Source organism: Crassostrea angulata, chromosome 6 (assembly GCF_025612915.1).
Source record: "Crassostrea angulata isolate pt1a10 chromosome 6, ASM2561291v2, whole genome shotgun sequence".
Classification (NCBI taxonomy): domain Eukaryota; kingdom Metazoa; phylum Mollusca; class Bivalvia; order Ostreida; family Ostreidae; genus Magallana; species Magallana angulata.
In genome coordinates this window covers 29,913,857-29,928,858 of record NC_069116.1, presented here as the reverse complement: position 1 = coordinate 29,928,858, position 15,002 = coordinate 29,913,857, and the positions used below count along the sequence as shown (strand labels likewise).

Here is a 15,002-nt window from a genome sequence, read left to right as displayed (position 1 = left end):
TCACATGGACATTTGACCTATTTTTCCACCATCATGGAAATTACAGGTTACACATGAGAAAAGAGTTGTGGGAGTTTTCGATTTATGATGGAATCGTGAATTTTCAAGAGTAACATTGAATGAAAACTATTGGTCTGAAATGTGGTACTACCTATGGAGCGTTTTATACATATTCATCTTGATTTGGCTGATTACAAGGTAATAAAAACCAATGATAAACACGCACTTCTGAAACCCTCAGTCCCCATCCATTCAACCCGTAGACCTGTCAAGAGAAACAAGCAAACCAAGTTCTGGGACTCCCCCTTAATCTTTTATTCTGAACACGGAAATATTTCAAAGAAGTTTCGAGACTCAGTCTTCCACTGAATTTACTCATCCTTGAAATGTTAAAATCTACCTGTATATAATACGTACACCTGAAAATGCACCTTTTGCACCTTGCTCACCTTACTACCCTCTTGCCTTTAGTACACATTTCAGGTCACAGGAGAAAGTGTACTTGCATCAACATACAAATATAGATCAAACACATCATATTCATTTATTTAAGAGAACTGGAAATACAATACATATGCAAGAGTGTTAATTACAAGTATTTGTTAATTTTTACCTTGCCAGTTTTAAGATTTAAATTAAAATTTGGTGAAGACTTTTAACTTCTTACATTGATAGAACTGTCAAAGAGGTATACACGCAGACTTATTTTATATCTCTGGCACTGTCATGCCATCACAAAAGTGACAGTCCATAAAATACAAAGTAACTATAACTACGGCATGCCAAATTCACGAAAATGAGCTAAACGTAGTTTCACAGTTGACAGACTGTTAACTATAGTTGACAAACGGGCATGGTTTTCATCTGTAAAACCATACTTAACAGTTGTAAACTATAGTTTACACTTTAGTGTTAAGTTAAGCTCAAGGCACAGTGGTCATGGGCATTAGGCCAGTAACTGAAAGGTCGCTGGTTCAAACCCTGCTGTGGTCACTTGATGTTGTGTGATGTGCACTTAGAAAAGGTACTTTATCTACATTTTCTTAGTCCACCTAGCTGAAATTGGGTACCGGCCTGCTTACACTATGGGTTAACCTGCGATGGACTTGTTTCCCATCTAGGGGGAGTCGATGCCTCTCATCTTCTTAGCACCACAGAAAATGGGGAGAAGCACCAGCCATATGCGCTGTCATGGCATGGAGAAGGATTTAAGCTAAATGTTAACTTTGATAATCTGTCTGCAAATAACGTTTACAATGAATTTTGCTGATAAATATAGATTCACATCTGTAAAATATAATTTACATTCATTTACTAAAGTTAAGAGGTGTTAATCAGAGTTTTACAATAATAAAACTATATTTATCGAATAAGCTATGTTTCGCAATAGCAAATGGTTGTTTTCAGGGTTTATTATAGTTTAACACTTCTGAACCATACATGATCATGTTAACTATGGTTTATATATATAAAAAATATAGATTGTTAACTTTACTTTTCTGTTCATAAACTATAATAGTTTATAACCGTTACACCTAGTCTATCGAATGTGAAACTATGATTAGTAAATTTTTGTGAATTTGGCATGCCATATCCAACTATATTTATATGGAATTTGTAAAAGTAGGTTGGTTATTTTGATAAAGGTTTAGTACTGCTATGTTCCTACTAGCACTTAAGCTAGTCACTTTAGTTGAATTATCTTTCCGTGCCAAGGGGTTTTGGTACCCTCTGCTCCTCATATACCCTGGTTTATGAGGAACGAAGAGGACCAAAAATCAAAAACCCTTGGCTAATGATGGAAGTGTTGAAATTAATCCTAGTTGTGGTCACCACCGAAAACTGTTAGATTGACGCCCAACAAAATAACCCACATGGACTTGAAATTAGTTACCTAGGACAGAGCATAGCTAGTAAGTTACTGTAAATTCCTAATTAAACGCGAGGAATTAATATCCACTTAAATTGCGAGAAGCATTCTTCGTGGATTTTAAAATTTCGCCATTATTTTCTGAGAGTTGAAAACTATAAGAAATAAGGAGAAAAGTTCAATGTTCGCGATTTTATATTCTCGCGATTTGATACAAACCAGAATTAACGCGGAATTAAATACTCACCTAATATAAGGAATTTACAGTAATTCTTTAGTCAATAAAGTGTTGGTTAAGGTTTTACAACTGAACTGTCTTGAGTCTGAGCCTTATTGTGGTCATGCACCACAGAAATTGTAACAGTTTCAAGTTTTGATGTCAATGATATGTCCTCTTTTCTGGACCAGGGATGTTTTATGGACAATGACATTATTGTACATGTATACAATTTGTCCTGTTGATGTACACAATCCTATATAATTTAGAAATCAGTTGAAAAAGTTTACCTGTAATTTTGATTGATCATGGAGTAGTTCTCCCTCCTTTCAAGAAGGGAGGGCACATTACTAATTGTCTGCTCTCCGTCTGTCTCTCTGTTGGTCGGTCCACCAACAGTTTCAATTTATTTTCTTCGCAGAAGTTGCAAATATTGAAATGAAATTTGGTATTCAAAATCATAACAATATCTAGTTCAATTTGATTTTGGTTACAATCGGGCCATTTTTGACAGAGTTATTCCCCCTTGACGTAGTTCATTTTCTTTACAGAGGTTTCCAAGGGAGGGGGGCATAAGTGTTTCACAAACATTTCTTGTTAGTATATAAATCACAGTCAAACAGACATTAAGTCTTTGATGTGAGTACATTTGTAAATGTATACTAAATTTATTTTACAACAATTGATAAACAAGTTCAGCAACTTATAATATTTTTCATTGGCATGAATGTTGGTGTGAGATGGTCAATGATGTGGAAGGAAACTAGAGTACCCTAAAAAAAAAAAACCCACAATTTTAAGGGGGATACCACAATGCCCTAGCTTTCCCAATCACCCAACACTGATCCTGGTGATTACAATGGTGAAGAAGTAAATGTGTTAACCATTGCACCGTGAGGACAACCCTATATATAAAAGGATCATTACTAGGCCAAAATGAAAATTAACTTTGTTTCCCCTAATGCAACCGACCCAATAAAATACCACTGGCTTAATTTTTTTTTTCACCACAATGTAAAATGATTCTTTTTGACAAAATAAATTGACATAATCATTAAGAGTTTGACAGTCTGTAACTACAGGTAAAATTAAATTTTACCCAAAGTTTGAGAGAAATTCATTGACACTTAATAGACATGTACATTATTATTGAAATTATATTAATTTTAAATTTAGTTTTGACATGTACATGAACACTGAAATGATAATAAATATAGTCATGCACATGTAGTCATCAAAACGAACGTTTAAATTTAAAATAAACAATATTAAATAGTGAACTAATGACTATTAAATTTGTTTTGCATTCCATTGGTACATGAAGAATAACAGTTTGTTTTGCAATTAGTCATGTTGTTTAATTTTGTTTTTAATAAAGGAATTAATTCATTTTTTAAATTTTGATTTTTTTATTAAAGCTTTTTCAATTTCTGCCCTGGTAGAAAAAAAATATTTTCCTACCTACCAAACTTTAAAAATTAAGGTCAAGCTAGTTAGGGAAATCAATTTTTGAGGCAAAAGAAAGCAGAAACAAAATCATTAGAACCATTTTAACAAGAGCTTGGACTTTCAGTAGGACATAACTATATATTTATTGCGTCAAAACAAGTAAACAATGACACGGTTTCAAGCAAAATATGCACCGATTGTGTAGTCTTAGCTCAAAAGCCAGACAAATCTTGTTGATTTCAAATAACCATGACTGAGTAGCTAGCAATGAAGTAGACAGTCCTACGTCACGATGCAGTTTGACAAAACTAAACAAAGTCCAAGCTCTTGTTAAAATGGTTCTATGCCCCCAGTTTCTAATATTCATAAGCATAATTCTTTTTTTTGATCCTAAGTGTCTATTAGGCTTTCTGGTGTATTTTGTTGTTGTTGTGCAGAACTGTTTCCATGCTGTAAAGCCAACTCATCATTAATATTCCTATGAATTTTTATTATTGTTTAGTGCCGACCTGTTATTAAAAGGAATTTTTTTTTTCAACAGTTGAACCCAAGTTTAGACAGTGTAATCTCTGGAGATTTGTTATCATATTTTTTTGACTTTGTGTTCCTCTCACTAAACCACTGAATAATCAGACAAACAAATGAAGGATCTATTGATATTTAGATTTTTGTACTGAATTTTTTTCCTCAGAAAATATTGCATAAACTCCTTCTTCCTTATACATGTACAGTAAAACACAGTTCCAGTGAACTTCCATATGATGAATTCATGCTTAACAATGATGTCTGTTTCTGAATTATTCACCTTAGTCTTAAAAGGAGTTATCTTGTAGCCCTGGTATTACAAATTTCATTTAAACAAATCAAAATTAATTGTGTCTCTTATTTTGCTATCAGCATGTTCTTCAATATAATGTTGTAGGAAAAGTTAAAAAAAAAAAAACAGTTAAAAAAAAATGGTAAAAGAAATGTATCAAAGAGAAAAAAAAACTTCTTTTCTTCAAAGATTAGGAATTTATTTATGTTATAGAAAAAAGCCAATAAATCACTACATTCACAGAACATAGATGTTTTATGAAAATTGATCCTTGTAATTGCTTTGCAACAAACATTAAGACAGTGAACAAAAAGAAACCACTCAAAGTTTTCTGGATAAACAACAGTGTTTATAGGTGCAGATGCAGAAACCAGTGCTGTATTGTCAAAAAGGGAGGCAATGCAAGTACCAAAAAAAAGGAACCACAATGTGAAATATAAATTGCCTAGCAAACTTTCACAGCATGATACTCATTGATAGATCCTTGCCCGTTTCCAGAACCTTTGACCCAAGGATATATAAAAACAGCACCTTCAAAACAGTCCTGATCAGTGTCCCTGATGCTATATTGGGAAGCATACTGATTTTGCTAGGTACCCTATTTATTCTTTTTCCTTCAGTCAAGAATTTGATCGTCAGTTTCTTGTACATGCTTCATACAGTTAAATGGAACCTGACATGAATGCAGGCTATGAAGTGTAGATTATTAAGATACTGTTGCAGTACATGTTTCAGTTTAAAAATTAATTTCATGGTCACTGAAAACAAGAAAATAGGTAGGTTTGCGGGGATGTTTTGTCTCTGCAATTATTACAGAACTATCATTTGGATAGAAATTTGAAATGAATTATGAAATAATTACGATTTGTTATTTTGCTCCATGCAACTGTATGATTGGTGTCGTAAAGAACTTGATAGACATCCAAGATTTAGTGCTTGACACCATAACAAAAGTGCTGTAATTACTTGAGGTGCAAGTTCATGTACTGGTAAGAGATTCAGTGTCAACATTGCCCCCAAGAAAGCAAGGAAACTGAAAGAATGCTCTAGTTTTAGTCCACACACAGCATTAAAACCCCACCCCCATTTTAAATCAAGCAAACACCACACACTTACTCCCTAATTTTTCAACTAGATAGGCAATACATCAGTACAGACTTAAAGACAAAGATTCTATTTATGAGACAGCTTTGGTTAATTTTGAGGCCATGGGTGGATCCAGATTTTTTTTTTGGGGGGGGGGGGGGGTCAGGTAGAATCTGTTTGCCAGGGGGGATTAAAGGCCTATTTTTGGTAAATATCCTATGTGAATTTAATTTGAATTTTCCATCTAGATCAACACTTGTAGGCTAGTTATTTTCTGGTGGACAAACAATATAAAAAGGGGGAGAAACAACTCCTGTGAAAGGAAAATTTCATTTCTTTCCATTGTAACTTTTAAGAGTGCTAATACTGACCAATGATAGCAAGTTTTTCATCCTTCAGCACTGTATAGCAGTATGCTTTTGGTTCTGACTTGTAACCAGTGGCTTTGACCAAAGTTTTATCTCACTACTGCTTTAACTTTTGCAATGGAGAAGAAGAAAGTAAATCATATTTCCTTCGTGGTATCTTTAGGTGCCTTTCTTGTCATATTTATAAAGATGTTTGGTTCATTGGAATTAACTAGTCTTTGATTGTTCTCATTTATGTGAACAATATAGATAGGTAACAGTCCAAGGGTAAAATTGTGTTCTAACAAGTACCGATACTGAGGTGAATTGGGACATCTTTGAATTATAGTCCATGTACAAAAAAATGGAGACAGACAAATTAGCAATTTTGGTACCAAATCCAAAGACAGGTAGTTTTTTTTCTTCATCAAGATGAAGCAAGAGTACAAATTGATTTTCTACTGAATCCTCATGAAGATGACAAGATGTACTATAAAACTAGATGATTTACACACTAGCATTTGCTTACGGCTTTAGTTCCAATGCAAATGTCCTTTTCAAGGAAGTGTGTTAGAACAATGTTAGGAGACTGCAGTATGGTAATGAGGGACTTAGCTTGGATGAGCTGAAAAGAAAGAGCATTTGTTATATTGTCTGTGAAATCTATTAGAAAGTATTGCATTCAGAGAAAACAAAAATACCCAGTGCAAATACAGCTCACTGCGCCTTGGGATAAGTATCAAATAGAAAAACAATTGAAATTGGAGATGTTTCTTTTTAATTTGGGAAAGGCTTGCAGAGTTTTGAAACGGGTATCAGAGGATGCTTGAACAAGCTATACATGGTATTAGCGATACATGTTTATCTTAAATTTGATTATTTAAATTAATGAAAAAGTACTGATATTTTTAATTAAATGTAGATATTTACCAGAACTTTATCCTATGGAATTCTTGGTTTAGTTTTTCGTTAGGGGACAAAACATTTGATTTTTGTTTCTTCTCATTATTGATTCATTGGTATACATGTATCTCTTCTCTTTGCTAATTATCCAAAATGAGAAGTCACAAAAAGCTTGCCACAGAAAGAAACCATACACCAAAGATTCAATAACCCATAATTTGTTATAAGTGAAATTGCTCTGAATGTTAAAAAGTACAGGGAGTATTCCCAAAAATGTATATCCCCCCCCCCAAAAAAAAAATTAAATAATTACTTTAAACGTATCATGTATCATGGTGTAATTTACCTAATTATGTATAATAGTTACCAACTACATTTGTATCATGTATTGTATTATTTTACTGCAACAGAATACCAGGAGTTCTTTAGCACACAAAATATATATGAATTATAGATCAGAGGTTTCTAGGTAATTTTACATACAGGAATGATACACACTTCACTCCAAAGCCTTTTGATATTATTGTGCCATTGTAATCTGTATACAATTTTAATGTTGACGATATAGTCTTCCCAATATACACACTGGGAGAAGCTATCTGATCTAATGGAAGCCGGTATATCAAGCCCTCGTTAACCTGTAATAAATTCTAGACATTCATTTGGTTCATTAACCCCCTTGTTTAAGTAACGGTATATGTATGTCTGAAGAGTTCTCGGGAATGTGGAAAAACCCAACAAAAAGAAAGAATCCTTAGTTTATAGGAACTATCCTAGTGCTACATGAAGTTGAAGAAAATGACGTTTCACTGTAAAGTGAATTTTTGAAAGAAAGCATTTCTTATCTAACTTGTATCTGAATTCAAATAATTTTAAAACAACATTAATGGTATACGGATCATGCATCTTAATATGAGTGTATTTGTCATATGAAACATCATAATATTGTACTTTTATACATGTACTATATGATTAATCAATTTTTGTGACAAGATTTTATTATAAACACTGTAATAACCCATATTACTGTACACTTAAAAAAAGGGAAGTTGATATGTCTTATTTTACAAAATTAATAATAAAACTTTATTATTACTTTAATAAGTACCAGTTTATTATCATGATGAAGTTAGAGAAGTTATATAAAAAAAAAAAAATATGTAATTTTTTCATCATTAATTAACAGCAATTCTTTACCTTTCTAATGTTCATTTTTTTCATAAACTAAATTTACATCTTTTGATATTAGATAGTAGATGTAATGAATTAGTGAAATGGTTGTTAATAACATTGACCTCAATTCCCCACACTTCCTATATTTTACCTTTCTGTACTTTGAAGTGTGTATGAAGGTGTAAGTTTATCTAGCATAATTAGGGGAACATTCAAAATGTGGTTAAATTGGTGTGGGTCTGTAAACATGTGGTTCAATGTTTCTTTAATTACCATGTTACGCATTTAGAATTATCTGTTAAGAGGGAGTCCACCTTTTTTTCAGTTTTAACATTTACAAGGTGTAAAAACAGGATTGATACTTTAGTATAATATGACATTTATGCTAATTTTATTGATATTATTTGTAATGAATATATTGATTTGTGTATAGAATCTGATTTATTTGATCTGATACATAATGTGCTTGATTTGTGAGCATATTAAAAGAGAGATAATCAACTTACTTTTTAGGAGAAAGGCTGATTAAATTTACAGGTGTGTATAATTTAAAGGTGAAATAGGTTTGATATTTTTTACAATATTATAGATACAGTCATTTTCAGTGAAAAATGCAGTTTTGGGGGGAAAAAATTAAAATTTATTTATACAAAGATTACTAAGAAAAAGTTTGAAAATCAATGAAAAATTGGGGGAATTTCAATAATATCTGAAATAGATGCAGATAGATAAAAGCACAATTACGGTTTAGCGCACACAACTTGATGAATTATTAAAAGTTTAAAAAGAAATTTTTAACATCCTCATAAATAGCTTGTGTTGGTTACAAAATCTCTGTTTTAATAAGGTACACAGGTACCTGGAGACTTTAGGTAAAAATGAGCACACCTGTGTGTGTAAAGAAAATCAATGGTGTCTGTTGCAGACAGTTTTCTTCATCTATTGTCACCGCGGATAGGCAAGATTTAAAAAAAAAATCGAGTCATTTGTAGCTGGAACCGGGTGATTTATTAAATGAATTTAGCTGGTATTGATCGGGTTTATGCCGCGCAGTGGCTAGCCGGATATGGTTGGCTGTTAGTTCTTGGCATTATATAACGGAATATTGTTTTAGAGGTTACTTATGCTCGGCAGATTATTGGAGAAGTACAATCTCATTAGGGCTCTCCTGAAATTGTCAGATTGAAGTGGAAAACATGGGTGTTTCCTCAAAAATCATCAAAAGTTTGAAAAAAATAAAAATTGTTTGTGAAATAAAATTTTGATATTGGCATTTTAAAAAGGAAAGATAAAAATCCCCAGAAAACCCCTCAGAGATTGAACAAACATTAATAGTTTAAAGCAAGTATATATTTAATAAACCTGCAGAGATTTAAAGTTTGTTGTGTATATATACTTCATTTCAATTTTTGGTGAATTAATAAGAATTTTAAAAATGATTTTAATGTGTGAAAAGGTAACACTGAGATATTGACATAATGGATGAACAAACATTACAGGATTTTCATTTGAACTTTTGATTTATTCGGAGCCCAACTGAATAATTGATATTAACGATAAAACCTGGCTTTTTGGGTTAGTTGATTAGAAATCAATCTAAGTGGCTTGTCAAGTAAATAAAGCCCAGCTATTTCTTGTCTGCGTTTACATCTCATGATCTACAATATGACTTTTCTACAACAGCAAGCACTTGACTTTTGCATATTCATGTGCACTAGTTGGGGAATTTTGATTTTTATTGTAAAATTGACTGATTTTAAATTAAGGAAACATTGTTGTATATTGTATGCCATTTATTTAAACAATTTGTAAATAATTACTGATCATTTGAGAGAATAGATCATGCAAGCACTGATGCTTGTTATTTGGTCAATTTTATGGAAGTGGTGGAATGCAAAAATTTAAAAATAAATTTGACGGTTTCAGAATTTAGTAAAACTAAGAATAGCTCTTCAGCCTCTTGGGTTAGCAACGTTTGAATAAGGTTTAATAATTTGAGAGTAGGTAAATGCTTGTGATAGTTTTTCAGAATTAAGGTGGGTAAGTATGTGTGTCATACTTTGTGGGGAATGAGGGAAGAAGAGATAATCATGTTGTATACCAAAAAGTTATTCCTCAGTGCATTCACTTTTTTGAAATTCTCTTTAAATAAAAAAATGTTAAGTGTCTTCGGAGAAAGTGGTGCAAGAGTTTCTAAATTTATTCAAAAATGCAATTTTTGTGTAACATTCTAGTCGACTCTCTCTCTCCTCTAACTCTCCAGGGCAAATCTTCTTTCTCCATCTGTTTCATGTCATGAAAATTACACATAAATAAAAATCTACACAAGTGTCGGAAGATGGGGGTTAAAATATTTTCATCAAACAGTGAATATATACTAGTATATATCTATGTGTTTTAAGACCTTGCAGACAAAGGGGTTTAATGATAAAATGCGTGTATGTGTTCTGTGGCTAAAGTGGTAGGTTCTAAAACTCTTTATTATCCAGTGTATTGATTTAGCCGAGCTTTCAACAAGGGACCCTGGTGACTCTACAACTGCAGCTGACTGTCTTCATGTCAATGCTCTCAAACTTATAAAGGGGGGGGGGGGGCACTGGAAAAAAATTAACAAGTCCACCTACAGTTTAGAGTCATTCATCGGTAAACTGTCCCAAAGGCTGTAAATGAGCTTTTCATTTTTGTCATTTCATTTGAATTTTTTTGTTTCTGCTGATGTAAATGGGTCTTGGATGACAATTTGTTTGCGATATTTCTGAATGTGATTAAACATATCATATTTGTATTTAGGAGGCAACATCAGTTGTTTATTGATCTGTAATACATATATTATTAGTTTTCAAATTGGGGATTAATGCCAGTCGTCCAATGCAGACATATCCCTCTCGCAGGCTTTTAGCTAATAGTCTCGCCAATGAGATCAATACTATTAAAAATGAGCCGGGCTTTGGATACAGTGATATTTTACATGAGACAAGTGATGGAGTTCAACTCCTCGCATTGCTTTGTTCCATAAATCCCATCAGTGATGATCAATCACTTAGACAAGCCTTTCATTCAATCGGCCTCTTACTCTTTACATTGAAGAGTTTCTGCTCCTTTTTTCCTTTTTTTTTGAAGGGACGAGTAGACGGTGTTGTAAGTGAATGAAGATCAAACAACGGTTATGTTTACTGGTGTGAAACCAGTGTAGCTATACAGTAGGAGGCAATTACAGATCATACGTCTGAGCTTTTTCTTCCTTAATGGATAGTACATGTATTTGATGAATAAATATTACAGTATTGAAGTTTTATGGCTTGAATTATGTATATACAATAATTTTTCAAGAATTTAAAAGAAAGGAAATAAAAGTTAGCAGTGGATTGATAAATGGATCAATATTTACTCAAGCAGCCAGTTGCTTGTTGACAACCTAATGTTGAAAATGATTTTTGTTAGAGTTTTTCCCTCTTTGATCTGTAAATTTGCTATGCAATGCTTTAGATGACTCGGCCAATCAAATTGTGGAAGAAAGGGTATTTTTAATTGATTCAGAGCTGTAAATAAATAAATGTTCTTTACTAGGAAGATAAGGTGTACATGCTAGACCAGGTGTTGTTTTAAATCAATTAACGTTTTAATTTTTGAGTTTTACTACAATAGCCTCCAGATTCTGTGACCTTTAGTGTCCAGTTCAAAGGTCATTCATCAATTTCAAGGTCAAATAATCTTAACTGATGCTTGATTGGTATCAATTTGAGCATTCTAGGAACATTCTAGGACTCAATACATGTTGATCGCAGAGGCTCTGGGGCAATTGATGAAAAATCATTGCAAAGGCTCTGATAATTATTGCTAGTCTCCCCGGACTCAGCAGTTGGGGCCCTCCCTTGAAGGTGACTCTGCGTAGTCTCTGCGCTGAATGCACTGGTGGTACTACTTCCTTGATAGATTAATAGATCAAGAGGCAGTTTACTTTCTACCTTAAATTGTACAATAAAAACAAGTGTCATACAAGTACATGTTTACACAACCACATGCCTTGTACTAGACTGAAACTGAAACATACACACTTGTTTGATTTTTATTTTCGTGCACTTATAGTTGTAAGATTGCCTCATAGAAACCAGGAAATAGTGTACAAATGTGCATGATTGATAGGCATTTAATCTGAGTGGCGATTGTTTGTGTGTGTGTGTTATGTCATAGATAAGTGTACCACTATTTATTCTTTTGTGTAAATAAGGTTATAGGCTTATATATAGTCATAATTTATAATAACAAGGGTCTGTGCAAAATGTCATTAGATTCCATTGACAACACTAGCAAGAGTAGATTTTTGATGGCACTTTTCAATTGCCGCCAAGATTGGAGATCAGGGGACTTGATATTCATTTGTGTTTTGTTTGCTTGAAAATGTTCTCTCAAAATGTAAATTGAAACTCTTTTTGAATTTTGCTTTATGAATTGGGTTAGATCTGGGTCATAGTATAAGACTTTCAATGATTTTAAAAATGTCTTAGACCCCAAATTAAAGCATACCGGGTATATGCCTCATTGATTTGGTAGTTTTGTTTTTTGGAAATCTTATTTTTTTGATGAGTCATATACTGGTATCAAGGAAAAATGATAAGCAACCACTCCTTCCTTTAATTGTCCATTACTTGACTTTTCTTTATTTTTGACTTTCAGATTGTTGGCATGGTTGACCCAGTGGGTGCTCCAGCGATATTGGGGAGTCTTGGTGAAGATCGGCAGCGTGGGACTCTTCAGCTGCAAGAAGGTTCAAATAGTCATCAAGAAAGGACTCTCAGTGGTAGGTTTTGCCATGCAATGGTTGAGTGGTATTCTGTTTTGTCATGAAACATACTGTAAACCAACTTTTATAAGTGTGCGAGAAATATTCGCAACATTTGCGAGATCCTCTTCATTGCGAATATTTCTTGCCACCAACTAGTCTTTGCCGTTTGGTTGTCATATCAAAATGAGTGTGGATAATGGTCACGAAAAATGGTTGTTGCAAACCAGTTTATTTTCGGTAAATCGCGAATTAAAGTCATCGCAAATCAAAGTTGGTTTACAGTAACGTTACTGTGTATAGGACTTAAATTTTGGTCGTGTGTTATTTTCATCAAATAGTTGCATTAATCATATTTTGCTTCATTTCAAATCGGCCAGATATTAGTCATCTTTAAATTGATTAAAGAACCATTTTAGATTATCCCTGGACAGTAATAAATTCAGTCACTTGCAGTAATGAATGTGAAGAATTTGCAAATTAGTATAAGACAAAATGCCTCCATGTACATTCTCAACTCAGATCAATATTTTTGAACAAAAAGAAAGATGCAACAAGTTAATTTTCTATAGAGAAATTTATTAACGTCTGATCTGGATATTTGATATCAAAGACAGATCTGTTTTATCATTTTCAGTCTGTGGTAACCTTCTGATTGTACTTAAGAACTCTAAGAGTAATTTTACATGATCATAAGCTATGGATAATGAATATTTATGTGTTGTTTGAGTACAGCGGTTGATGCCTTGATTAGTATTTAAGACTTGTTATAGAGCTATGGAAATAATACACATAAAATTCTTTGAAATGTCAATCAATATCATCAGTCAGTTTCAGAATTGGACAAACTCTAAGCACTACACTGTAGGGAATCAAGACTTATTATATCAATTTATATAGCCTATAAGTCTCTTATGTCTCATGCAGTACAACTGATGAACACAATCTTTCTCTCTATTTCAGGAGATTGAGAAAGCTTGGCTATCAAGTGTATTTTTTAATCAAGATGTCAAGTAAGTTGAGAAGATCTTTTCCTGACAAAGTAAAGTGAAAGACAGAGAGAAATTTGTACAAATTAGCAAATGGAAATAGCTCAAATAAAAAAAATCATTTTGTGAAATTATTATGCAATATTTGACAATATAAAAACAAAAAACAAATTGAAAACAAAATTTTATGACCTTAAGTCAGATAAAACCTGTGACATTTTGAACAAGTGACTTGTTAAGTAATCTCCTCGTGTTCATTGTGAATTCAGGAAACCACTGGTGATATGTATTCAGGATATTCGCGTGCAGGCAGATGTCCACCACGAAGATCAAGGATCCACTCCCCGTCCACAAGAAAAGAAGTCGGTGCTTGGCAAACTAGCCTATTACAGCCAGGTAGAGTTCTCTTTCACACAAAACACTCCATTAATGAAATCCAAATTTAAATTATTAGATTATTACGAAATATTAAAAACTATAAAGTAGAATAGCTGCTAAAAAATAAACAACTTAGAAAAATAAATGTTATCTGGTACATGTAAACTGTTCATGAAAATTATGCTACTATTTCAGTTTCTGGGACTGAAAATCTCCAACCTAACAGTGATGTTGCTAAACACCATGATACAAGACTGCTTAGTGCATGTGAAGAGTGATTCTGTTAATCTGGATATCACTGTCATAGAGGGCTGGTAAGTGTGATCCAGATGAAGGTTGATTCTGTCAATTTGGATATCGCTTTCATAGATGGCTGGTAAGTGTGAAGAGTGATTCTGTCAATCTGGATATCACTGTCATAGAGCGCTAGTAAGTTTGATCAATGTGAAGAGTGGTTCTGTCAATCTGGATATCACTGTAATAGAGGGCAGGTAAGCGTGATCAATGTGAAGAGTGGTTCTGTCAAACTGGATACCACTTATAGACTGTTGGTAAGTGTTAAGAGTGATTCTGTCAATCTGGATATCACTGTCATAGATGGCTAGTAAGTTTGATCAATGTGAAGAGTGGTTCTGTCAATCTGGATATCACTGTAATAGAGGGCAGGTAAGTATGATCAATGTTAAGAGTGGTTCTGTCAAACTGGATACTACTGTTATAGATGGTTGGTAAGTGTGAAGAGTGATTCTGTCAATCTGGATATCACTGTCATAGAGGGCTGGCAGGTGTGATCCAGATGAAGAGTGATTCTGTCAATCTGAATATCACTGTCAAAGAGGGCTAGTAAGTTTGATCAATGTGAAGAGTATTTCTGTTAAAATGGATATCACTGTAAGGCCTAAAAAAAAAGGTTGTGTGTTTCGGGTAACCCGACCTAACCTACAAAAATGGCCCGATCCTACCATTTTTAGATGTCTGTTTTTATCCGATTGT

At 33.2% G+C, this 15,002-nt stretch overlaps 1 protein-coding gene across 1 annotated transcript in view; it reads left to right on the top strand.

Annotated features, from left to right (window-relative positions):
- Window positions 1-11: 11 nt before the first annotated feature.
- The window catches only part of LOC128188492 (protein hobbit-like), a 45,452-nt gene continuing 30,461 nt past the window's right edge, over window positions 12-15,002 (top strand). The window contains exons 1-5 of the mRNA XM_052859574.1: window positions 12-198; window positions 12,537-12,660; window positions 13,606-13,655; window positions 13,901-14,027; window positions 14,205-14,323. Coding sequence (XP_052715534.1) covers window positions 140-198; window positions 12,537-12,660; window positions 13,606-13,655; window positions 13,901-14,027; window positions 14,205-14,323 — 479 coding nt within the window. The 5' untranslated portion in view covers window positions 12-139. The remainder of the gene's footprint in view (window positions 199-12,536; window positions 12,661-13,605; window positions 13,656-13,900; window positions 14,028-14,204; window positions 14,324-15,002) is intronic.